The sequence below is a fragment of the Sminthopsis crassicaudata genome, chromosome 3 (genome assembly GCF_048593235.1).
Source record: "Sminthopsis crassicaudata isolate SCR6 chromosome 3, ASM4859323v1, whole genome shotgun sequence".
NCBI lineage: Eukaryota > Metazoa > Chordata > Mammalia > Dasyuromorphia > Dasyuridae > Sminthopsis > Sminthopsis crassicaudata.
The window spans coordinates 88608935-88636897 of record NC_133619.1 but is presented as its reverse complement, the minus strand read 5'-3'; the positions used below and the strand labels follow the sequence as shown (position 1 = coordinate 88636897).

Below are 27963 nucleotides of genomic sequence, written 5' to 3'. Positions count from 1 at the left end.
TGTGGGCTATATATTTACTTAGAAAACTACATATTAACATTATCTGTATTTCATTATATTTTTGTTTATTTTGTTAAACATTTCCCAAGTAAATTTTAATCTGTTTCAGGCCACATCAGGTAGGGAGTATAGTGAGTGTGGACTGTCTGTTTGACACCTACTCTAGATGTTCTCTTGGAATTCTTCTAGCTCTAATCTAAGGATCTAAGATCCTTTTTATTCCCTGCCATCTTATTTTACAACCAAATGTTATGCAACATTTTAAAACTTATACTGGCCTCATAATGGCTTTTTTGTTTTGTTTCTTACAGCCTATATCAACCTAATAATTTATTCAGACATGTATTAAATACATATTATGGGCTAGATTCTGAAGAAAATAAGTAAGACAGTCTTTACCTTCAAGAAATTAATTCTTCCTAACATTACAAGTCAAAATTTCCTCATTGCAAATGATACATTTTTTAAGCATTCTTTTAACAAAGTACATTTGTATCAAGTAGTTTTTTATACATACTTTACAGTGAACTTTTAATGAGTAAGAATTATAAACATTGAAGTGAGAATTCAAAAGGAAAGAAAGCAAGATTTTTTCCAAAATGTGCTTTAGCCACATTTCCTTTATAGAATGGAAAATGTCAGACTTCAGACCCAGAATCCATTTGTACATATTCCCAAACTATAGGATAAATAAAAAGGGACTACTCAGACCCTACACTGAAATTCTTTGCCTTATACAATCCTTAATTACTTGGTTTGTTGTTGTTGTTGTTTGCTTTTAATAGATTAAAAGCAGCAAAGTAAATGGTATTGGCTAATTATGATGCTTAGAGAGTAGAATAGGCTCCCAGAAAAATAAAAGCAAACATGACCTCCAGGGAATAAATAAGGGAAAAAAGGCAGACACCGTAACTGTATGACTAGTAATGGATGCTCAGAAAAAGGGCTTGAACCAAGAAATTATGTACTTCATTAACGGTTTTCTAGATTTCCCTTAAAAATGTTAAAATGGAATCATTGATCGTCAAAATACAAACTTTGGTTATTTGGAAAATAGATATTTGTGAAATACTTAATCCTTTATATGATGGATATTTGCAGAGTGAAGTGAGATTTAAAATTCTATAAGAAAGTTTGAACTGGTTAGTTGTTCCTTTTTGCAAAGATGTAAAGTAGTAGATTCTTTATATTATTTCTACTTATTTGAAATTCCCCCTCCCCCTCTCCCAAGGCTGGGGTTAAGTGACTTGTCCAGGGTCACACAGCTAGGAAGTTTTAAGTGTCTGAGACCAGATTTGAACTTGGGTCCTCCTGAATTCAAGGCTGGTGCTCTATCCACTGCGCCACCTAGCTGCCCCCCTTAATTGAAAATTTAAAAACAATTAATTCAAGGTAGAATGAGTTACAGTTATGGTTTTTACACTGAGAAGTAGAAGAAAGCAAATTTAAATGAAATAGAATTTAATTCTGTTGATAGGATGATATCAAAACTTTCTGTATGAGTGAGATTTTTAGGACTTTATATATATAGTATGTTCACTAAAGTTTTAAATACTCTTATTTTAGGAAGGAACATCTGCCATAGAAAATCTAAATGAAATGCAGTGTATGTGGTATCAGACAGAATGTGCTTTAGCTTATCAGAGACTTGGGAAATATGGTGAAGCCTTAAAAAAGTGCCATGAAGTAGAAAGGGTAAGTGTTTGAACCTTTTGGCATCTTCTTTCTCCAAAGGTGGTTAGTCATAGATAGAGGTCTATTTTTCTGTGACTGTCCATTCCAATTCCAATGGGAACTACATAGTGAAAAAAGATTTTGATATCAATTATTGGAACTTGTTGAAGTTGTGACTAGTTTGTTTTTTTGGCACTTCAGGTTTTCATGATTTTTATAAGTTTATTGTATTTTTATACAATAGCTGGCATTATTTAATAATGATCATAACTTACTAGTTTCTTTCTTATTCTTGGCAGTTAGCTAATTTTCCATTAGCCTGGAGGGACCATTTAAGTATATGACAATTTATAGGGCCCATTGAATTTATTTTTTCCTCATTACAACAAGCTCTAGACCCCAGCCAGTCTCTCTCCAACTTGTCTTCCTGTCTTCCCAGGACATTTGTACTCGTGTGTAGTGCTTCTTACAGCAATCTGTGTCTTAGTCTGAAAGCTTTTTTTTTTCCCTTTAATTTTTAGGGGTGTGTGTGTGAGAGAGAAAGAGAGAGAGAGAAAGATAGATAGACAGACATCTTGCTGTTCCATACTATTAAAAGGTTTAGTGAGGAGACTTTTCTTTTCCTTTGTGTGAATTTTGTTTTCCTGTTCTTTGTCATCTCTGAAGCACTCTCCTTCCAAATGGACAACAGGAGGAAAAGAGCCGCAAATGCACCACTTGTGGCAGTCCTCAGCAGCCCTCATTTGTGGGGTCATTCTGCACCACTGTTCCCATGCTGACGCAGTATAAAACCACAGGCATCGTAGTCAGGTGAGCCTGATGTCTGCACCATGGCAGTAACTTTGGCCTTTTCTCCATGTGAAGACACTGAGGTGTTATCCAAAGTGAAGACATCTTAATGGGGGACATTGAAGGGAATGACCAACTAGAATTAATTCTATCCCAAGCACTTCTAGGAACATTCCAGATTTCATATCCATGGGCTGATAGATATCTTAATAGGTCTGTATAGGTGTCTAATACCTATGGGGACATTTTTTCCCCCTCATCCTTTTTCTTGTTAATCTGAAACAAGTGTTCAATTCCTCAGCAGCCTAATTTAAATTAGTCTTTTTTATGGAGGAAAATAGGAATGGAAATAACTGAAAAAATCCTTTTTTATTAAAAAAGATAATGCAGTTTTTTGATGACTTGTCCTTAGACCCATGGGAAATTGGTTATCTCCTTAAACAAGGCACAGCTCTAAACTGTAAATATTGAAAAAAATATTATACTTAATGTCTAATATTATCATAGCTATGACACTATGTAGAGAGACTATATATTATCTACTTTATATAATGTTCTCCCAATATATTTGGCTGTAGTACAGAATATACTGTCATATTTATTGAAATAGTGATTTATTTAAACTGTGCCAAACAGCAGAGCATAAAATCACTAAATATTACTTAATAAATTGATTCCTGTTCATATAGAACAACTAGGGACAAAGATCCCTCCCTTTGGACATATATACTAATTGCTAATTCAGCAAACTATTATCCTAAGTCTTAAATTCAAAGTAGAGATTAGTTGTGTTTGGGTAAAGAGAATGAGACATATAGTGTAAAAAAGGTTTCACAATTAATATCAGGCCATTAGTAAGCCAGTTTTTCTCAGTAGTTAAAAAAATTTGTATTAAAATAAATAAAATCTAATCTCTTTAATCTAAATACTAAATAAATTCAGCATCTCAAAAGATAGAATTTGTTGAAAGTAATAAATGAGAAAAAACTCAGACCTTATTTTAACTAAAAATTAGAGAAACTAAATTAGCATCTTTAAGGCATCATTACAATAGTTACTGGTGAATCTTACTAAAAAAACCTTTTTGGAAGGACTCACAGGTGTCTTGTATTTATACAAAATTTCACTCTCTTCCTCTGCTAGATGCTCTCTTCCTGTTTTTCCTCATTTCTCTAAAATAAAACTGAGAAAGGGAAAAGAGAAAATGATTCAAATTCATGTTTGTTTTCTTCCATCTAACTTCAAGAAGTCTTACAAGAAGAGCAACATTATTCTGAGTGTTCTTTCAGTCTTTTTTGTACTTTAGATTTAATAAATATGCCAAAGTTCTAGGATAATTCAGAACTTCATGTTTAGCATCTTTCTCTTTTTGATATCTTTTGTAGAGAAAATAGCCATTTTTATTGAAGACAATCAAATAAAAACTTGTGCTTCAGGATAATAGATTGTGTATATCTCACATCTCTAATGAATTGAGGTTTTAATAAGTTGATTTTTTATTTGTGTGCATTTGTAGTGCCCAAAGTACTGCAGTCTGTACAATACATTCTTAACTTTGCTTAGTTGGAGAACTATAAGAAATTCATCACTTTATTTACTTTTCATTGCTGCTTAGTCTTCTTTATCAATAACAGATGCTTTATTAAGGAAATAAAGTGTGTGTAGCTACCTGGCATGACTAAATTGTCTAGTGACTACTGAATTACTTCTTTAATCCTGAGGTCTTTTGTTACCTGTCTGCAGATAACTCTGTTGTCATAGTCTCATGATGAAAGTCTGAGCCTGACAGTGAGAAAGCTTAAGAAATGTTGGGAAAGAGAAATCAATAGCATTTCTTGAATATATTGTATCTTGTAAAAAATTGTATTTTAAATGAAACCTGATTTTGACTCATTTAATCTGTTCTTCTTGGTGTCTTTCATAACATACAAATGAATTATAGATCTTTGTTTCATTGCTTTGTATTATATAGTAAATGTGGATTTTTTTTTCCCCTACAAGTTTCCTATAGTTAATTTTCAGGCTTTTTTTTTTTTTTTTTTTTTTTCAGTTGACTAGATAATATACTAGACTTTGTATTCTAGTCCATTTTTTTTTTAGACTTATTTTGGGCTTTATTTTAGTGTTATTAGCTTTACTCATAACTTGCTTAGCTTCTTGTGGTATTAATAAAATTTGAGATCCTTTTATGTTAAGTTGATCTTTATTTCTGTGTGGTATCTCTATACCTTTTTCCTCAAAGAAGCAGAAATAACAAAATGGTATAAATTGCTTAAACCATCTGTATACTTTGGTTTTAAAGTGATTTTAATCCTAAACTGCTACTGTGCTAATCCCAAACTGTGTAACTATGTAACTAATGGAAGACAGGTGGAGAGAGGCAGCCTGTGGGCTATTACTGATAGGGAGATGGTACAAAAATTTCTAGATCTAAATGGTTCCCTCCTATCTTAATGAACAGAAGCATGATTTAAAATCTGTTTGCTAGATTATACTGATAAAAAGCTTGTGTAGTTCCTTTTTTACTTAAACTAATGACTGTCCACTTTAAAAAGAACATGAAAAAATGCATTAATTTCTTAATGGTTTTCATATTCTTTTGTTTTGAATACTGATTTTTTTCACCTTTTTGAATCTTTTTTCAACAATGTTATTGAACTTAAAATTATTCTCAGGTGTGCTAGATGTAACTTTGTTCATATTAAAATTTTTTTCATTGCAAAACGTGCATGTTTTTATTTTTGCCAATTGACTAGCTCATTGAAGGGAAGGGAATTCATGTGTGTTTGTTCACATGCCTACTTCATGATTTCTGAAAGACTGGCAAATTAGCATGAACTTATTAACTTTATGTACTTTGTTTATTCTTGTATTATACATATATGTCCTTAACTTTGAATTCCCATATTAGAACAGAAGTTCTAAAGTTATTAAATTTATTAGAGCACAACTAGATTGTGCAGTAGATAGAGCACTGGCCTTAGAGTCAGGAGGAGTTGAATTTAATATGGCCTTTGATACTTACTAGTTTTGTGACCCAAGGCAAGTCACTTAATCCCAATTGCCTTCTCCTTACTACCCCTTTCCCCCTTTCCCCTAAAAGAAATTAATAGAACATAATGGACTTCACACTGACTTTGGGTATCCAGAGACATTGGATTTACATTTTACCCCTGACACTTAATGCTTATATGATTTTGGGCATACCATTTAACCTACCTGAGCCATTTGTAAAATGAGGGTATTGAATTACTTGATCTCCAAGTTTCCATCTTTAATCATTGTGTGGCTTGTATTTAGTTGAATGTGTTCCCATTTTTTCCAGCTGACTAAAATTGTCAAAAAGATATTATAGAGCTAGTTTTCCTATCATTTTCTTGCTACCTAAGAATCCTTAAATTTTCTCAATTTATTTGGCTATAACAAAATAGTAGAAAAGTTAGGGGAACTATTGAGTAAGCAAAGTTAAATAAAGTATAGATTCTAGAGGAACATTCTATCTCCATTAGTTCATTTATGGGAAAAATAGATGGGACTTCTTGATTTATGTGGAAATTTTATTTTAAATGGAGAAAAATGTAAACAGAAACTTCAAAAGTAGCAAATGCTTTATGTTAGATAGGCCACTGATATATAACTTGATAAGAAGTACATCAAATATCAAGAGAATACTGTTCTTTCTATACAGGGAAGATAGAGCTTGAGGAAATAGGCCTAGATTTCAACGAGAGAAATATAGATTAAACATAAGGGAATATTTTACTATGTAAGGGTGATTCAGTAAAGGAATGGGTTTTGTGTGAATGTTTTAAATTCTGCATTGAAACCTTGCTATTTTTTTCTGTATAAAAATAAAAATAATTTTCCAGGTTTTAGTAATCAAATTATAAAACCTCAAAACTGGCAAGGACAGTAGAAGTTCACTTAGTCCAATTTATGTCCAAGTGGGAGTTGTGACCATGTGTAATAATTTTTTTGCTTTTGTTTTTAAGCATTTTTTTGAGATAACAGATGATCAGTTTGACTTCCACACATACTGCATGAGAAAGATGACTCTGCGTGCCTACGTTGAACTTTTGCGATTGGAAGATGTACTGAGGAAGCATGCTTTCTATTTCAAAGCTGCTCGATCTGCAATCGAGATATACTTAAAATTGCATGATAATCCAATAACCAATGAAAGGAGAGAACAAGAAGTGAATTCAGGTAATTAATAAAACAAGGGAATAGAAACTTCAAAATAGCATTTGTGCAAATTATAAGTTACATGGGAAGATTTAATTCCAAATGGACTTGATGTTGTGTTGCAAATCTTATGAATTTTCTGTCTTTGCATTAGTGGTGACTGTAGAGAATAATTTAACAGATACTCAGTTCATTATTTCACTTGACTTAAGAATTAACATGATTTAGGAAATTTAAGGAAGTGAGTAGCATAAAAAGATTTATTGAAGTAAAAAGTCATTTGTAAAATAGGACAAAGAAACAGAAAACCATAGTTTGGATATTTGTAGGTTTTATTACAGTATAATCTAACATTAACTTCTTGATATCTAAGGAATATTAAACATTATATAGTCTTATCCTTATTGGATTCATGCATACATATCATATAATTCCTTACTGTCAAAAATATAAAGTCTTTTGTATATTGCCTATCTGAGGAATCAGCATAGTTTATAAAAACTTGAATCAAAAAAATTAGGCCCATACTTTACATAAGCTCAGTTAACAATATTGTGAAATAATGTTTCACTGTATGAAGCTTTGAATAGTAATTTTTTGCTTATTTTGGTATTTGTAGAAAATCTTTCAGCCAAAGAATTGAAGAAAATGCTCAGCAAACAGAGAAGAGCCCAGAAAAAAGCTAAATTGGAAGAAGAGCGGAAGCATGCTGAGAGAGAACGGCAACAAAAAAATCAAAAGAAAAAACGAGATGAGGAAGAAGAAGAAACCAATGGTCCCAAGGAAGAATTAGTACCTGAAAAACTTGAAAGGGTGAGACAAACATGTTAAAGCAATAACATCTCCTTGTTCTGACATTTCTAGAGGATAAATTGCTCTACAAGTGTCATAACTTATTTTTTGATTTAAAAGTCACTTTGTAGTTCTCACATCAATAATAATACTGATAAAACTGAGTGTTAGTTGATAACAAAAATTAATTCCATGAACAAGTATTTTGTAAACTTCAGATATATTCTGGCTTCCTTCTTTATGCTTTACACTTTAGCAATCACCTTATTTTCACAGTTGCACAAAGTTTTAAATACTTTAAGGATGTAAATACTCTGAAACTAGAAGCCAAAGGAAATTGTAGCTAAATTCTCCCTAAAGAAGTATATTAAAGAGTTGGCTTTATCTTACATCCAAAGGCAGTAAGAAAAATTTATTGAAAAACATTTTATCATTTCTTATTTCAGAACTTATGATAGGTATTTGCAAAAAGACCTTCATGAAGATACTTACATATTATGCTCTGATATCTGTTGTAGTTGATAGTTGCTGATAGAGAAATTTATATAATGATATTATATTAAGAACTTAGTAAGACCCTCCAAAATAAATTTTCATGTAGTTTAATCTTTGGTAATTTCAATGCAGAGGTAGATAGAAAGGAGAAGATGGTAGAAAGCATAGTTTCAGAGGTAAGAAATCAGGGACCCTAATAGCTTGTAAGTTAAATACAAGATTTTTGACTCTATGAGTACTTCAAGAAGAGAGTTGAGAGATGCTTTCTTTGGTTAATTCCAAATAATATTAGAAAGAATGCAGTTGATTCTATTCTCACAGTCTCTTTGTTGTTCTTCACACATAACTCTCCATCTGGTGACTCCCTGTATTTTTTAAGCCTGGATTTCTTGTGTTTTTTGGCTTTCATGACTTCCTTCTCAGCTAAAATCCCATTTTCTGCAAGATCCTCTTTAATACTAATGACTTTCTTCTTAAGATTATATCCCCAATTGATGCTGTGTCTCTTTATTGTTTGTGCATAGTTATCATTTGAATGTTATCTCTCCCATTAATGAGACTGAGAGTTTTTGGAGAAGAGAGACTAGTTTTCGCATTTCCCTTGCTTTTAGTGGCACTTAATAGAGATTTATTTTCTTGAATTGTTGAGTTTAACAGATAAGTAATAATTTGTTCATTGTTGAAATAATTTCTGAGTTAGCTACCTGTCTTGACAGATTACTGTTTTGTTAGAGCAGAGACAAAAATCAGTATTAAATTGGAAGCAGAAACTAAAAGGAGCTGATATAGTTGCAATTTAGATAATTTTAAGTTGGCTTATTTAATGAAGTTGTTGATTTTTAAAAATTGGAAATTGAAAGACAAGCTGGCAGTTCCTAGGGAAGCTTAATTGATGTAAATTAGTTTTCAGAATAAGGATTATTAGGATTCATATATGAGAACTCCAACTCACAGTTCCCCAGGTGCTGCATGAGCAAGCAGAAATGGTACTGAAAATGGAGAAAATAAGGGTAGCTGGATGAAAAGAATGGGTTCATGCCAGAGGTGATACCCTTTTGAGGATATTGGAAAATAAAAGGGAAGAATAACAAACACTGAGCAAAATCGTGGAATTTATTTTTTTAGTTTAAAAAAAGCAATCAGTGAAAATAATATCCATAATGCATATGTTTACGTGATACTATCTACAACCAGATTGTGAGTGATTTACATGCCAATCAACAAGCATTAAGATAAGTGGGAATACATGCATTAAGGCTATCTTTGAAGGTTGTAGAAGGGAACAGATTTACAGAAGTCATATCATTATCACATTTGTTTGAAAAGTTCAGAGAAAGTAAGGTTCTTCTCTGTATCTATGTTTGTAAAAAAGCATTTGATTCGTTAGAGGAAAAAATTGCCTTAAAATCACTCTCTAGCAAGATTTTTTTAATTGTATGTTAAAACTGTACAAGATGCCATGAAATGTGTAAAACTGGAAACAATTGGAAATAATCAATTCCCTAATTATTAATATCAAAGGAGACATACTAACATAATCTTAATAAAAGTATTTGCCACCATTGTGAATCATATGAGTCTTGTCTGGACCAGACATGAGGCGGCTCTTTGCAGGAAGGGAAGTCACTACTCTGGACCAGAGTCCAGAGTCCAAATGGAAAAGAGATCTCATTTTTGTAGAAGCAGCTAATTGTCTCCATGGCTAGAACTCTAGACCTAGAGTAAGGGAGACTAGTTCAAATGCAGTTTCAGATACTCTCTAGCTCCATTATATCTGAAAAGGTCATTTAATCTTTATCTACCTTAGTCTCCTCATCTGTAAACTGAGGATAATAATATTAGCAGCCCCTTCTTGGGGCTGTTCTAAGGAGCAAATAAGAATATTTATAAAGTTTTGCAAATCCTAAGGTTTTATAAATGCTAGTTATTATCCTTATTATTGATATTAGTGCATTAAGATCTGGAATAGCACAAAGCCTCCTAAATTGAGAGCTATTATCTAATTGTTTTAATTATCTACACAGGCAAAACTTTTCAGAGCAATATACAATTGTATAGATGTTCTATACAACTATTTCATCTGTATTTATATATTTTTTTATGCTTTTTTTTTCCTCCCTCAAAACATCTGTCTATCTATCTATTCTATCTGTCTGTCTGCCTGTCTGTCTGCTAGCTTATTTGATTGTTGATTCATTCATTCATCCATCCATTCATTTATTTATTTACTTGCTTATTTATTTTGTTGCAGCTTTTTATTTTCAAAACACATGCATGGATTATTTTTCAACATGGACCCTTGCAAAACCTTATGTTCCAAAGTTTTCCCTCCCTTTACCTTACTCTCTCCCCTAGATAGCAAGTAATCCAATATATGTTAATATGTTAAAAATATGTTAATTCCAATATATGTATACATACTTATACAATTATCATGTTGCACAAGAAATATCAGATCAAAAAGAAAAAAAACGAGGAAAAAAAAACAATTCAAGCAACCAACAAAAAGAATGAAAATGCTATATTGTGATCTATACTCCTCTCTCTGGGATTAGATGGTTCTCTCATTCACAAGATCTTTGGAACTGGTCTCAATCATCTCATTGTTGAAGAGAGCCATGTCCATCAGAATTGATCTTCATATAATCTTGTTGTTGCCGTGTACTTATAGTTTAAACAAACACTGCAGAGCGATCATTTAATCAAGCATTTAGAAACCCCAACCTCTCTTTTGTATGTCTGTGAGTGTGTGTGTGGGTGTGTGTGTGTTTATGTCATCAGAATTTCCTCTCCTTTCTCAGAGAGCTTTATCCTGGTCACCTACTATTTTTCTTTTTTCTTTCTTTTGCTGAGACAATTGGGGTGAAGTGACTTGCCTAGGTTCACACAGCTAGGAAGTGTTAAGTGTTTGAGATCAAATTTGAACTCAGGTCCTTCTGACTTCAGGGCTGGTGTTCGCCACCTGGCTGCCCCATCACCTATTTTTAAAAAAAAACCAGGGGACTCTGTATGGAGAAAGTTGTAATGTGTTGTCAGATGTGGCTGTTCTAAGCTTGCTCTCCTGAATTGCTTTTCTTAGGTGGAAAGAAGGGTTCAATGGGGCAAAAAAAGAGCTCAAAGAGAAAATGATTGATATTAAAAAAGAATGAAAAAGAACATAAAAGCAGTTTTAAGTGTTGTTTTAAATGACATTTACTTTCCTTCTAAACAGGTAGAAAATCCTTTAGAAGAAGCTATCAAGTTCCTTATACCACTTAAGACCCTTGCTGCTGATAACATAGATACTCATCTTTTAGCATTTGAAATATATTTTAGAAAAGGTAAGGTGACTTAAAATATTGTTTTCTTTCAGTCATTGATTATTTTAGGAACCTCACAAATTTATCATTTTTATCCATTTTCAAGATGTATTGTTTCTTGGATTGCCATGGGCAAAGAATTAATTACCAAATATCTAGCCTGGTGATGAAGCGTTTTGTACTTATAGCAAGGTCATTCTTTAAAAACCATACTTAATATATCTAAGCCATACTCAATGCTTGTTGGAGTCTCCCAAAGCTTATGCTTTACCATTTTAATTTTTGAGAACTCAGAGACATCTTCACATTACAGTGAAGAATTGGAATAAGAATAAAGAATCCAAACTGAATGTCATGCATAGAGCTGTGGAGGGGTTCATGGTAGGTATGTGTAGACTGCAACATAATCCAGTGAGAAACTTCAGAGAAGAGCCCAAGTAAAAAATGCTGCCAGGGAAATGTTTGTTAGGAAGAGATGGTGGTATGAACATCTAGAATGTCCCACTATCCTAGAATATCCTAGAAATGCCCAAAAAAACCAAGGGAGACAGGCTGCACATTGGATAGGCTTCCTGTGGCAAATTTATGGGAAGATAAGGTTAAAAGTCCCATAGGATGGGCATGCATGGATAGATTGCTTGTTGTCTTTGTTGTTGGAGAAAACATCCACATCTATGAGGTCCGTGATTCAACTGAATTTTTCACATTCATGGAGACCTTAGCCCATGTCAATTGTTTTATCCAACTCCTTGCTTGTCATGGGATTCTTTTTTACACCAGTACTCCAGAATGGTTATCCAGTCTGTATTTGAAATGCTTCAGTGGAGCATTCACTATTTTGTGAGAGGGAACATTCTTTTTTTAGGCATTTTTAGCTGATAATGAGCAGAAATCTACTTTCTCACCCATTCGTCCCAGTTCTATCACTGCTGCCATATAGTATAAGTCTCTTTCACTTGCCAGTCTTATATTTGATGATAGCTATTCTATCATCTCATATCTTGTTTCCCCAAGACTAAATGTTACTTGTTCTCTAACCATTCTTCTTTATGTGATTTGATGAGGATACTTAATAGACACTCTATACTGGATGAATTCCTTTGACTCTCCTAAACTGTAGAACCTAGAGGTAGTACTTCAGTTGTATTCTTTAGTTCTATTTAATACATTCCTTGGGAATTTTTAGAGTTTGGGGGGCAAAATATTTTTTATTTTTATTTTCAAAAAAGTTATATGTGTATATTAATTTTTAAAATATACATTTCTTTATGAATCATGTTGGGAAAGAAAAATCAGAACAAAAGGGGAAAACCATTGAAGAGAAAAAAAACCAAAAACAGTAAAAAGACGTAAACATAGCATGTGTTGATTTACATTCGGTCTTCATAGTTCTTTTGCTAGTAGTGTTTTCTATCCAAAGATTAGTGGGATTGCCTTAGAAAGAATCCTTTTAGATGGGAAAAAGTGAGGTATAATGAAAGTCATTCAAAAAACATTATGAAGAAATACCAAAAATGTCAATAATTTACTTCTGAAATGAATCAGCATATTGGAATTCTGCACAAATCTTATATGTAAAGAGACAGAAAATGGCTGTCACATGGACCTAGGAGTTGGCATAAGGATGTGTGCTTTAGATTATTTGTTGTATCTGAATCAGCAGAGCAGATGAGTATTTTTAATCTTTTTTAAAATTAATTTTATAATTATAAAATTTTTTTGACAGTATATATGCATGAGTAATTTTTTAAAATAACATTATCCCTTGTATTCATTTTTCCAAATTTTCCCCTCCCTCCCTTCACTCCCTCCCCTAGATGACAGGCAATCCCATACATTTTACATGTGTGAGTATTTTTAATCTTTTGTAATGTTGAAATACTTAACTTATGTAGGATTTTGGTTTAAATGGATGTCATTTAATTGTAATAATAATTATTGAATTCAGAACCAAGACTTCAGTCCAGTTTTCCATCATCATCTCTATGGTTCTACAGATCAAATCCTTTCTTTCTTTTTCTTTCTTTTTTTTTTTTTTTTTAATTATAACTTTTTATTGACAGAACATATGCCTGGGTCATTTTTATATAATATTATCCTTTGCACTCACTTCTGTTCCTACTTTTCCCTTCCCTCCCTCCACCCCCTCCCCTAGATGGCAAGCAGTCTTATACATGTTAAATATGTTATAGTATTTCCTAGATACAATATATATGTGCAGAACCGAACAGTTCTCTTGTTGCACAGGGAGAATTGGATTCAGAAGGTAAAAATAACCTGGGAAGAAAAACAAAAATACAAACAGTTTACACTCATTTCCCAGTGTTCCTTTTCTGGGTGTAGCTGATTCTGTCCATCATTGATCAATTGGAACTGAATTAGATCTTCTCTTTGTTGATGATATCCACTTCCATCAGAGTACATCCTCATACAGTATCATTGTTGAACCATTTCATGTAAGTCTCTCCAAACCTCTCTGTATTCAGCCTGCTGGTCATTTCTTACAGAACAATAATATTCCATAACATTCATATACCACAATTTACCCAGTCATTCTCCAGTTGATGGGCATTGCAAATCCTTTCTTTAAGCCAACATTTTATAACTTTCCCCTCAATCCAACTTGTTAAGGCCTAGTAAAGAAATTATTCTCAGTGACTTTTTTTCTCCAGTAACTTAGAGGAAATCCCCCTGCTCTCCAATCTGAATTTCTGTCTTGTCCTTCCTTTCTTAGTGGATATTAGCCAGGTCTTCCTCTATATTGATTCTCAAGATTATTCGGCTGCCACCCAACTCAGAAAATGAAGTCATTTCACTTTTACACACCTCCCAATATTCCCTTTAAATTAAGATATTTTGTTCATTGTATGGCAGAAGTACTTTAGACCATCAGAACTCATTTGATGTGGCTTAATTGTCCAGAAAAAGGGGCTTGTTCCCTGTCTACATTACTACTATTTCCAAATTCTTCTTGCAACAGAAATGTTTTCTGTTATGATTAAGATCACTTTAGGACATGGATATGTTCAAATCTGTTATTGTCCATAGATATTATTGGTGTGTGAAATTCAAATATTAAGGAATGTAGAGCACAGAAATTTTACTCAACCATTTTTGGGGTTTATGCCCCAAATGGTATGTAAAAATCTTTTTTTTTTCCCCAAGGTCATTTGAGGCTAACTTAATTTAGATTTGGCAGACTTTAAATTTGAAGAGTCATGCAAGCTAACACCGGCTCATTTATCTACATGTCAAATTATTGCTATTCCTCATTGCCAATCTTTGGGGAAATTGGACGAACAGATTACAAATGTATTATATTTTTACAACTGTTATTTCTTAAAGTTTTAGAATATATGCATAGTACTCTTAGGTCTCATAGTTCTTTGTTCAAAGATATACATGTGATTAACAGTGTTGAGATAGTAGGACTATCCTTTGTTTTGCAGCTGTGATTCTTAAACTTTCTTCCTAGCACATTTTGCTTCAGAAAAAAAAAAAGCTATCTAGTCAGTTTTATATTAGTCTAGTTCATCTGCCGGTTTGGATTCATAGGAAAACATCTCTGTGCTGCATTGTTTTAAACTATGTTTTTAGGGTTGTCATCATATCAATTAATTGGCAGTTTACCACAGAGCGACTGCTTAATTAAAATATTAATAGTATTTTAACGTAATAGGATACATGTCAGAATTAGTGGCAATTGCTTTCTAGGGAGTGTTTTGCCACTGTGATAGCAAGTTTTCAGTGACACTCTTGTTAAGGGATTTTCTTTGTCCCATAGTGTCCTCTGGAAGTGCCATTTTGTGGATGATACTACTAATCTTAACAGGCTTTGGAAGGTTTCTGATCCTGCCTAGTTAAGCCTCATAATTCCCAAATAAGTTTTTCCTAATGACACAAGAAAATCCAAGAGGGCTTTTTTATATTGATATATAATTAGATGAACAACCCATTGAGTTTATACATAAATACATGCATCTTGGGCAGAAATTTTATATGGACAGTGAGATGGTCCCTGTATTATATTAAAGGAGAGCAGGCTGGAAAATTGTGTGGATTTTAAAAAGTGAACCTAAGCTTTATATTGAAACAAATCCTTGGCCATTTAACTCCATTATTCTTCCAGGGAAGATGTATGATTCTGAATGATCGATTACCTCATTCTCGGAAGAATTGAAATTGGAAAAATTGCGTAGTAATTAATGGAAGAGAGAATGGTCAGCTTGAGCTGATTTTAAAACAGACAACATGCATATTACATATATTTTAACATTATAAAATTATAGTAGGAAAAATGACAAAGGATATTCTCAGAAAAATATGATTGCTAGAGTGAGAAAAATCCAGTGATAACCCAAGTATTCTATTGATATCTACTCAGTGTTAAGAAATCTAGGTGGATATACTCCAGATTTGAGATGATAGATATATAAAAGTGTTGCATAGGATGGGAAGACCTGGGTGGATTGTGATCTGCATTATTAAAGTCAGTACTGTCATTGTTAAGATCATAATTACATTGAAAGATATTGAAATATGAATTTTGAGTATTCCAGGGCTGGGCTTGATGTAGTCAAAAGAGTGTTATTCATGAGTAGGAACATCTGGAGGACTTAAATCTATGTGAAGTCTCTTTTCTGTGGAGACTTTGCTGGACATCCTCTAAAGCAGTGGTAAAACCTTGGATGCACATTTGTTACCATTTTGCCTCACTTGATATTTATATTTGAGTAGTCATTGAGGAGGGTTGTCTCATATTTTTCAAGGATTCTTGATGAGAGACACCTTGTTGGAGCAAAGCCTTTAATGAAGCATTTTGGTCTCTATCAAATGTTTCTTATAGTCAAACAGTTTTTTAAAATATCAATAGCAAATACTTAAATAATCATCTCTCCTATTAAAGACAAATGAAGATTATTTGACTAAAAAGAATGTTCCAGTTGACTTTAGAGAGTATTAGACGTGCAATAAATGTAATGTCATTAGGAACAGCTTAATGGGATGGGCTAAAAATAAGTTAATTATTTTGAAATTGTATTTGGATTAATAGTGTTTTGTCCCCATTTTAATTAATAATATACTTTAAGTAAGGAAAATATATTCACTGATTTGCTTTGTTGGATGAAGAAGTTAAAAATGCAGAATTTATTATTTTTTTTAGTTTTCTAACACTTGCCCAACATTGTTGAATATCATTGTAAAATAGTTGCTCAGAATGAAAGATCAGGAAGACTCTTTTTGATTCATAATTGTCTGTCCTTCATAGCTAGTTTTGTTATGTGCTTGAGAAAATAATAAATTGAATGCTCTGGCAGGGAGGAAAGACTATTTAAAATTGTCAAAAATAAAATATTCTGAATGATTTTCTTTAATTTTCTGATACAGGAAAATTTTTGTTAATGTTGCAGTCGGTCAAAAGAGCTTTTGCTATTAACCGTAATAACCCATGGCTCCATGAGTGTTTAATTAAATTCTCTAGTTCTGGTAAGTATAATGAATACTATCCATATTTTCCTTATTCCTAGATTTTTTCTTTGAATGAAATAGTTGTGGCTAAATAAAAATATATCCATCAGACAAATACTAGAATATAGAAAATAGTAGTAGTGGCAGGTGTGGGGCATAGACCTGTGATTTAAAGGTATGGGTCACTCCCTGTCCTAATGCATTTCAGCACTAGCTCTGCATCTTAAAGTCCTGGAAAGTTGGAAGCGCTCCAGAAAGTTAAGCACTTAAACAACTTTGGGATCTGAACATCAAGATAGCTAATATATTTTAGAGTTCTTTTTGACTTGGAGGCTGGCTCTATCCACTAGGATATACTATATACACTGCTATTGGCTCAAGATAAAGTGTTTTGATCATAAGTTTATAAAGTGAGAAACAATTCTGTTACTTATGTTATTCTTTGTGTTTCTTAAAGAATAGCAATAAATTCATAAGGTGTTTACTTGTATATACATATAAGCATGTACACATATAGATATGATATATCAATATATCCAGAAACCATGATGTTCATAAGTCCAGTACTACTTTTGTTGTCTTATTGGACAGGAGAAAAAGAGAGTAAGAGAGAGGAAGGTGCTGTGTCTGTGTGTGTGATACTTCTAGGGATATTTTAGTTAATGACAAATTTTTTTTTTTCAGTTTCTAATCATAGTAATCTTCCAGAAATAGTGAACAAAGTCCTAACCCAAGAAATGCAGAAAATCTTTATTAACAAAGATTTGGAAAGTTTTAATGAAGAATTTCTCAAGCATAATGCTACCTCTATTCAGCATCAACTTTCAGGTAGGCTTACGATTTTTTTTTTTTTTTTTTTTTGCTGAGGCAGTGGGGTTAAGTGACTTGCCCAGGGTCATACAATCAGGAAGTATTAAGTGTCTGAGGTCAAATTTGAACTCAGGTCCTCTTGACTTCAGGGCTGGTGCTCTATCCATTGTGTCACCAAGCTGCTCCCAGGCTTACTATTTTTGTTTTAGTTTGAGTCTAATTACTTAAATATCTCTTATAGATTTAATAACTTTAAAGTTATTGGGGTGCTATTTAGTAAGTTATTGTTTCAGTCTATTAATTTGGTAGCCTGGTGATCACAAAAAGTTTAGAATAGCATCTGTATTTAATTATATTAATAAAAATCTTGTTTTGGATCTGCCTACTTAATTGAAACAACTATGGAAGTTGAACACCAAGATAGCCATAATTGTTTGGCTACTAGTTATTTGGGTAATATATTTATAAAAGAAATCAGAAAAATAATGTGTGTTTTTTACTTTTTCTTTAAATGTATTTATATTTTGTGATCTTAGGTGCTAAAATGATGTATTTCCTAGATGAATCAAGACAAGAGAAAGCAATCGCTATTGCTACGAGATTGGATGAAACAATAAAAGATAAAAATGTGAAGGTACATTTTTATAACTGATGTAACTAAATGTCTACATTTTTTCCCACATATATGATTTCTTCTCCTTTTATTCTTTCCATTGTCTGACACTGAGACCTGCCTCCCCTTGCCTAATCCTGAATCAGATGTCATCTTTCTTATATTGTCTGTTATACTATGTTGTATTCTCTGTTATACTATATGACTTACTTGCTCCCCATTGCCATTTCCAGATTTTCCTTCTATAGCCACCATTCAAAAGTCTTTCTTCTATTGAGATTCATATTGTCCAATTTATCATCCATTCCAAATCCTGGTAGTGTCTAGTACTCAGGACATTGGCCTTCCTTTCTCTCTCCCTTTAAAAACAATTTTTTATTTTAAATTTGAAGACTGTTCTCCCCTACCCAGTCCTCTCTTCCCTGCCCAAAAAGAGAGCATTTCCCTATATATAGCAGAACACTAAGAGAGGATTAAATATATTAAATAATCCATTTCATACTGCTTGCTTTAAATGTGTTAAAGCCCGAGTAACAAACAGTCAAACAAAACAAATCCACACAGTGATCCTATCCAAAAATGTTTGTCTTTATACACTATGATTCTCATGACTGTTAAGAGGCCAATGAAATATGTTTTAAGAAGTCCTCTGTAGATATGGTTTGTCATTGCATTAAGTCATTGAAAGTTGTTGCTTTTACAGTATTTGTGTCCTTATATAAATTGTTCTGCTTCTGCTCACTTCCCTCTGAGTCAGTTCATACTTTCCAACATTCTTTTGTGTTATTATTTTTTTTTTACATCTCAATAGTATGCCATTACATCTAGAATTATATTATTTAGCTATTTCTCAACTTTTAGAGTCAATCCCAGCCATTCCATTAGATAATAATTCTTTGCCTTTTAAAAAAAATCCTTCCTTCAGGATCATGAAGTTGGATTTAGAGTTGCTTGGAAGTGTTCCCTCTGGTATTTATCCTCCTTCTTAACTCTACGTCCCTTTCTTTGCTTGTTTCCTGTTGAGTTTAATGTGTTTCTATACTAATTGTATGGGCATGTTTTTTTTTTTTTTTTTTTTTTTTAATTTTATACTTCTCAGCTAAGGAGGAGTTCCATATGATTTCTTCTCACCCCTACCCATTCTTTCCATCACTGTTTTCTCTCCTCCTAAAACCCAATTATAGAAATAGTAAGTCCTTCCTCTTTTACAACATTATTTTTTTTAACCTTTTTCCTCTTCTCCCCCTCTTAACCTTCAAAACAGAAGTAGTTCATTCATAGCTCTGTTCTTACTCATTAATTTTTTTAGTATTCTTAGAAGATGTTAAGGCTCTGAAGGAAGACTTGTTTCTTCTTCCTCATGAAAATGTTAATAATGCTTCATCCTATAGTTCTACCCTGTTGCTCAAATAGATTCACCATTCTAAACTTTTCTGGACTACTGTCTTTTTTTTTCTTTTTTTCTCAAAGTTCCTTATTCAGCTCAGGTCTTTTAATCAGAAATGTTTATACGTTCTCTATTCCATTAAAGGTCTGTTTTTCTTTTTGTAGAATTATACTTAGTTTTGTAGGACAAGTATTTTTGGTTGTAAATTTACCTCTTTTTCCTTGGAAATATTATATATGATATAATATATGATTCATACAGAAAAAATTGGAAGTAGTCCTGGAGGGAAAGCTCTAAGATTAATGAGGACTGGGTAAAGGTACAGACTCATTTTTCAAAACATTATAGAAGGGGCAGGTAGATAGTAGAGTGGATAAAATACCAGCCCTGAAGGAGGACCTGAGTTCAAACCTGGCCTCTGTCTAGCTGTGTGACCCTGGGCAAGTCACTTAACCCCAATTGCCTCAGTAAAAAAGCAAAAAACCCGCCAAAACCCAAAAAAACCAACCTCCAAAAAACATTATGGGGAATACAGAAAGTTATTAAAATGTAGTTGAGAATGAAAAAAAAAAAAACAACCCAGAGCCAATAAACAAACAAAACAAAAACCAACCCTTTTCACAATCAAGCAAAATAAATTCTATCATTGTCCATGTCCAAAAATATATCATGGTGCACCCTAACTATGTCATCTTTCTGTCAGTATTTGCATAGATTATTTTATTACTGATTCACTGGAATTGTGTGTGGTAGGTCCCGGAATTTATCAAGAGTTCTTTTGAAGTTTTTCAAAGTTATTTGTCTTTATAATATTATTGGATAATTCTTTTTCTGATCCTATTCACTTTATTCTGCATCACTTTATACATGTATCCTCAGATTTCTCTAAAATAACCTCTTTAATCACAATTTACTGCATTGCATTTGTGTATCATAATTTCTTCAGCAATTCCCCAATTGATTAGTGACTTCTTAATTTTCAGTTCTTTATCATTAAAAAAGAGCTTTTCTGCTATTTTGTGGACACGCAGTCTCTTTCCTCTTTGGTTTCTTTAAGATGTAGTTTTATTTTATTTTATTCTTTTCTTTTTTGTATTTTCTTTTATTTTTTACTAATAGCTTTTTATTTATAAGACATATGCATGGGTAATTTTTCAGCATTGATCCTTGCAAAAACCTCCTGTTCCAACTTTTCCCTTCCTTCCCTCCACTCCCTCCCCTAGATGGCAAGTAGTCCAATACATGTTTGTATATGTTAAATACCATATATGTATACATATTTATACAGTTATCTTGCTGCACAAGAAAAATCGGATTTAGAAATAAGATGAAAATTTCCTGAGAAGGAAAACCAAAATGCAAGTGGACACTAACAGAAGGAGTGGAAATACTATGTAGTGTACTCATTTCCCATAGTTCTTTCACTGGGTTTAGCTGGTTCTCTTCATCACTGAACAGTTGGAACTGGTTTGGATCATCTCATTGTTGAAGAGATCCACATTAAGGTGTAGTTTTAGTGATGTATTTGTTGGTATAGGGTAGTATTTAATGATTTTTTTGTGTGTGTGAATAATTCCAAATTGCTTTCCAGAAGAGCTGTACCAATTTACAGCATTACTAACAATGCATTAATTAATGTGCTTGTTTTTTCACAGCCCCTTGCCACATGTGTTATTTTTTCTTTTGTCATCTTTTCCAGTTTGTTGGGTGTGAAGTAGCACTTTAGTGTTGCTGCATTTCGTATTTCTCTAATTAGTCATTTAAGTATTTTTTCATTTGGCTATTGATAGGTTGGATTTCTTCCTTCAGAACTCTCTATTTATATTCCTTTATCATTTATCAATTGGAGGATTGATTATTTTTTTAATAAATTTGATAGTGTTCTACACATATCATGGAAATGGGACTTTTTTCATAGAAATTTGTTGCAATTACTTGACTTGCTCACCTTAATAAGTTGCATTGGTTTTTTTTTTGCAAAACTTTTAAAATTGTATAATCACAATTGGCCATTTTATCGTCTGTGATCTTTATCCATGCTTGTCTATGATGACATGTTACAAATACCCCTATTTCCTTCCCAATCCCCTTATCTTCCTTACTTCTCTACTTATTTTTTTTATAATGAAGTTGCCTTTTATATTTAAATCATGTACCCATTTAGAAATATTTTGGTTTTACATGTACAGTATATTTTTGTTGTCTTCTCTAGGTGCTCACTTTCATATTGAGTCCATCAACTAATGAAGTATATGTTAGGTTGGAGAATTTTGTCAATTTTTTTTGTGGAATTCATTTACTTTACCTTCCACCATATATAGTGACACATAATCTGCAGTTACCTTCATGATAATATCTTATTCATACTTAACATTGTTCCTCTAAGACTAGATGATTAAGTAACATTTGAAATGTTATTTCTTCTTGCTACAGGTCCATCAGCTTACTTAACTTTTTTACTCTCCTCTGAGAAGAGTATATAATTATAAATCCTCCCCTGTAGAGAGTCACAGTCAGTGGGAAACTCTGGGCAAGGTATAAGGTCCTTCAGCCCAGAAGGAACCTGCTAACAATATCTGGTTCAGCTCCCCATCTCCCCTAAGGACTCTTGGCCTTCCTGAGAAGTCGGGGGGCAGTGACAACCTATGTTGACATTGAAGCAGAGTGATACAAGGTAGAAGAGTGATACCAGTGTCAAACTACAATAGCAAATTGTTTATGTGGTCCCACGTGCCCAGTATTGTTTTTGTTACATAATATAAAGGGGAAAGTCCTTGAAATAAACAGACACTATTTTTCCACCATCCTCAGGAGTCTTGCCTCATCACTTCTCCATTAGGAAGGTATATTTTAATTACCCCAGTGTAGGGGCTCTAGAAACCAACAGTATGCTTTGTCACTCCAACATTGGGGCTCTAGAAAGCACAGTATTTTCATCACTCTGGTATGGGGACTCTAGAAAGCAATGGTATATTTTGTCACTTCAACTTGGAGACTCTAGACAGCAGGACACATTTCCCCCCCTCCATTATCTGTTATTTATTTTAAAAACAAATTTGTGTTTGTACCTTTTGATATTGCCTAATTTCCTTCTAAAATCCTTATCCTTCCCTACTTCCAGCTTTCAGAGAGCCATCCTTTACATAAATAAAAAACATTTAGCTGGAATTTCATTTGAGTCTTCTGGTTTCATTTATGCAGTATTGCTTGTTTCAGTTTTAGTGTGTCCTCTCATTAAAATTCTCACAGAGGATAATTTTATTAATGTTTCAAGATTATTCCTAAAGTGAGTCCTTTGTCCCCTTGCCACTCTGTCACTGTTGTTGAAGAATCAGGAGAAGACCTACTAAAACTGAGGTCATTGAACATTTTCTTTATTCCATGGATTATCATGGCCAGAGAATTCTTTATTTAATGGCCAGCATACTGCTCCTGAACCCTTCCCTAATTAGATTGGTCCTGGGGCAATAGGCACAATTTGTCTCTTAGTTAAAACATGATAGAAATTGTAGTTCTCTTTTATAAGCTTTATGTACCTAGGGGACAAGAGAATTATCACTTTTATAGAGGGCCTTGCACTTAACAGGTGGTCAATTCATATTTGTTGAGATGAACTTTCAAATTTGAGTTCATATTTATAGGTAGAAAATAATCTAGAAGAGCTGTTGTAAATGTGTTTAAGAAGGCTTTTTGTAAAGCACTCACATTTTTAGTTATTTGTATTTTATTTTTACTATTTAAGGATACTTTTGGAATTGCATAGCTTTTCTCAATGCTTTATAATTTGATTTCTAGCAATCTTTTGATAGAAAAAATTTTTTTTTTAAATTATAGAGGGGCATAGTGCTTAATTTTGTATAGTCTGTGGAATTCATCTTGGTTTTCTCAGTATATAAATTCCAAGTTTGATTAAACAGCTTATTGACAGATGATGCTATTAATTTATATTTTTAAAATCTTCTTTCTCTAGACTTTAACAAAAGTTTTTGAGGCACTGATTGATGGCAGTTTTGGGATCTGTAATACCCAGTATGAAGAATACCGGATGGCATGTCATAAACTGTTTCCCTTTTCACCTGCCTTTCTGCCTCCTACAAATGAGGACAATTCTAGTACTGCATCAGTAAACCATACAACTATTAAACATGATGTGATGGCGAATGAAATTTGAATATCCTAAAAAAAAAATTGACATATAATCTCATGACTGGATTCAGATCACGAGTTCCTTTTCCAGGGTGCATTTTAATATCCTATAGGCATTAAGTAAATGTTTGGGTAGTAAAATTTAAAAATGGAGTATGCCATTAAAGGCTTTGTTCTTTTCCTGACCCCCAACTGCCGCTGTTTATGTAAGTCTTATCTGTAATCACCATTTGTCTTGTTTATCCTTGGATAGTTTGTCCTATCAACAGAGTTCATAAATTATGAGCATTACAGCTTTCACCTGAGTGGTACCAAAATATGATCATTTCTTACTGATTAAACTTAAACATTGGACAAAGCTAATTATGTTGGATATAATACCAATGTTCCCACTGCATTTTATTTCGAGTTTTTAATATTAATCCTTCTTGATAGGTTTTTTAAAAGCACATTATTATGAATGTATTGGCTGTTTGCATGATTTTTTAAAATACTGACCTATTGTGGGAAGTATAGAGATGTCTTTTAAAAATTATAAGTTGGAATTTTTTCTTTATGTTTTTCATGATTTATCATTTTAAATATATTATTAATGAGAGGTATTGTGCAAATATCAATGCCCTTCTTTTGTTTTCAAAAAATGTTAATTTAGCAGTTTAACCAAGATATTCCAATTTTGTCATTTAGTGATTAAGGATTTGGAGATTAGTCCCCCCCCTTAATCGTAGAAATTCATTGGTCAGTTTACATATTTCATACAACGAATAGCCAAGAAATATAATGCTTTCTTCATTAAATTGCTTTCAGTACTACTAAGCAATTTCTGTTAAAAGAGTGTTTGTTTTTTCTTTAAGGGAAGACAGTAGGCTGACTTTAAATTATAATGAAATACTTTCTTACTCTCTGTGTGTGATGCATTAACTGATGAATGCATTCAAACATACCATATAGCAAAATGAATGTTTAAGCTTTGATTAGCTTTGCTAATAAAATATGATCCTGCTCAAAAATATAGCTTTTTTCATTCTATAGAAATGGCTCTCAAACGTTAAAATATATTTTGGTCTGTACAGAAAAATTAAAATTAGTGTCTTTGTCTTTATTTCTACTATGTAAATATTTCAGTAATATTAACTAGACCCTTTAAGGTAAAAGCAAGGGGAGTTTTATTAAGACAAGTAAACTGTTCTAATAGAAATGGTTTATTTTTTTCCTTGTGTATTTAGGTTCCAAATTTTTGGATTAAAAAAACTGTAAAATTATGCCAACCAATGTAATGCTGTAATAAATTATTTTGTACACAATTTTTTTTGGTCTTTTTTATTATGTAAGTTGCACAATCACAGAATATTATTTGTTTTGTACAATGTTCATCTTCAGAGGTGTTAAAAATCTAGTCTTAAATCATTTTAAGTTGTGGAGGGTCATTGTCACCTAGGGATACAGTATATTTAAATTTCTAGAGTTTCCAATTTACTTGTATTTTGCTCCTTATATAGCTGTTGAATCATTTTATGAGTGCTGTTCATTAGTTTCTATCTAACCTTTTTTTTGTTGTTGTTGAGGCAATTAGGGTTAAGTGACTTGCCCAAAGTCACACAGCTAGGAAGTATTAAGTGTCTAAGGCCTCCTGATTTTAGGGCCAGTGCCCTCTCTTTGTGCCATTTAGTTGTCCCTCTGTCTAACCTTAAAAAAAAAAAAAATTCTAGTTTATGGTAAAGATCCATTTTAAAAAATGTGTCAACTAATTACCCAACCCTTCTCCTCCTTCTAACCATGCCTTAACTTTTTGAAAGCTGAACTTCTATGGACTGGTATTTAATTGAATTTCGAATTTGGTAATGACTTTTTCATAAAAGATGATGCAATTTTTATTTTTTTATTTTTAAATTAATTAATTTATTTATTTAGAATTTTTTTCACAGTATATATGCATGAGTAATTTTTTTTATAATATTATCCCTTGTATTCATTTTTCCAAATTATCCCCCCCCTTCCTCCATTCCCTACCCCTGATGACATGTAATCCCATACATTTTACATGTGTTACAATAAAACCTAGATACAATATATGTGTGTAAATACCATTTTCTTGTTGCACATTAAGTATTAGATTCCGAAGGTATAAGTAACCTGGGTAGATAGACAGTAGTGCTAACAATTTACATTCACTTCCCAGTGTTCCTTCTCTGGGTGTAGTTATCTCTGTCCATCATTGATCAACTGGGAGTGAGTTGGATCTTCTTTATGTTGAAGATATCCACTTCCATCAGGATATATCTTCATACAGCATTGAAGTGTACAGCGATCTTCTGGTTCTATTCATTTCACTCAGCAGATGATGCAATTTTTATTTGGTTGTATTTGAGATGTTCATAGATTTAGAACAATAAGTGATTTTGGAGATCATTAATGAGTCCAACGTCATCATTTTATCTTTATGAATGAACTAAATGAAATATTTTATTGGGAAAAGTTATGTGCATTTAAAAAAATATGGAATGCTAAAATCTTGTAATAAAAAAAGATAGAATCATATATGGGCAGGTAGGTGGTACAGTGGATAGATCTTCAAGCCTTGAATCAGGAGATCCAAGTTCACATCTTTCCTCAGATACTAACTGTGTGATCCTGGGTAAGTAATTTAATTCTGTTTGTCTTTTTGCTAAGAAAACTCCACATGGGATCACAAAGAATCAGACACAACTGAATGAATGAACAACAGTGAAATACATATTTAACTGAAAATGTTTTGGATTCACAAGTAAAACAATCTCATAATATGTATGTGATATTAATTTACATTTATTGTCCCTGCAGCTTAATTCTGTATTAATTAATAAAAAAGATAAACACTTCATAAAGGCATAGAAGATCAATACCTGATACTATAAAGATGATGTTGAGATAGACAAATCGGTGATGGCTTTAAATATAAAGTAAACCAAGTACTTTGGAGGTTTTTAGTTACTCCAGGTTGAAGAGAATGGATGTGTTAGTCCTAATGTAATCCGTTTGAACTTCTAGAAAAGTTAAAAGACTAAAATTTATCAGCTTTTTTTAGTAGAATGAGTCCTGGTTGTAGAAGTGGAATATGTAGCATTAGGTTGGCTAATTATAAAACATTACATATGTTTTAAGGTATAGCTTCTTCCAGTCATTTTCATTCTTAACTTCCTATCGGATGTTGATTAATTACAATCTTTGGTGATACATATGGATGAAATTTCTGACTTTTTGCCATATAGTATTTGATAAATTTTCTGCTTCCTCATTAAGACTTAAAAACAAAATTTTCTGCTTCCACATTTATTAGTACTTATAAATTAGATACTAAAAAGAGCTTGTCTTGGCCTTCTCCTTGAGAACAAATGCCTCGTAATTGATGTCCTCCTTGGGAGAGGTCCTCATGATCACTTAGATGCAGATCCGAGATGATGAGACCAGCCCTTGGTCCCACATTTCTTTTTACCTTTGAACCTATCCACCATCTTATCCAAACCCTCACCTTTTACAGGTAAATACCTGAGCCTTTTACCAAGGGTCATGCACTTACTAAGCATCTGAGACAGGATTCAAACAGGACTTGAATTCAAGCTCAGGACTCTCTATGAAATTATATTACCTCTCATACACTTCAAGATGTAATATACTGAAGATAGAACAAGAAATTAATTGTCTAAATCTTTTTTTTTGCAGGCAACCTTATGTTCTAAAAATTTTAAATGGCAAATATATTCTAAAAATTTTTTTTTTCAAAGTCTTAGTAAATTTGAAACTGAAATTGAGTGCTTCAAATGGTTCAGTGAGAGTAAAAACAGAATTCTGTTAAAATTCCTTGAACACAGTAGAGGAGGGTACTATAACCAGGTAAAATGACTCTCAAGTCATTGTTAATTGTTTGGATACAGTGGTAAATCAATTGCATGGGTCCTAAGGATTCAGAGGTCAAAATGAAGCAATCTCTGATAGGTCAGATATTCTCGTCACATCACAAATCCTAGGGAATGGGACTTCAGAAAGAGGAAGGCTGAAGTGACTTGGAACATTTATGTTTGATACCAGAAAAGGCAATGTTTTTTGCTTAGGAGGGCAGCTTTTGGTTCTGGAGAACTTAAAAGAGGAACCCAGGAATTAGGGACTACCCTTTTTCACCAATGTTTATCAGTGCTTGCTTTGCACATAGAACTTAAATGTTTATTGAATTGCTCGATATAGCAATCTGTAACTTGGAGTTTTGCATTTCTTCTTAGAGCTCTGAAGGAGAAGAGCATCTAGGGGATATTTATGGTCAAGTAGAGGAC

At 32.7% G+C, this 27963-nt stretch overlaps 1 protein-coding gene across 4 annotated transcripts in view; it reads left to right on the top strand.

The window, feature by feature from the left end:
* Positions 1-24961, top strand: part of NAA16 (N-alpha-acetyltransferase 16, NatA auxiliary subunit) — a 104969-nt gene extending 80008 nt beyond the window's left edge. Inside the window, exons 13-21 of one of the 4 annotated variants that reach the window (XR_012487764.1) lie at positions 1567-1695; positions 2341-2484; positions 6456-6669; positions 7268-7461; positions 11147-11255; positions 16623-16721; positions 17388-17531; positions 18050-18147; positions 23484-24961. Coding sequence is in view for 2 of the 4 variants with exons in the window: in XM_074299192.1 (XP_074155293.1) it covers positions 1567-1695; positions 6456-6669; positions 7268-7461; positions 11147-11255; positions 16623-16721; positions 17388-17531; positions 18050-18147; positions 23484-23684 (1188 nt within the window). In the remaining 2 variants the exon portion in view is untranslated. Of the gene's footprint in view, positions 1-1566; positions 1696-2340; positions 2485-6455; positions 6670-7267; positions 7464-11146; positions 11256-16622; positions 16722-17387; positions 17532-18049; positions 18148-23483 lie in introns of those variants that run through there. The other 3 variants (XM_074299192.1, XM_074299193.1, XR_012487765.1) reach the window with 3 other exon arrangements.
* Positions 24962-27963: the final 3002 nt, after the last annotated feature.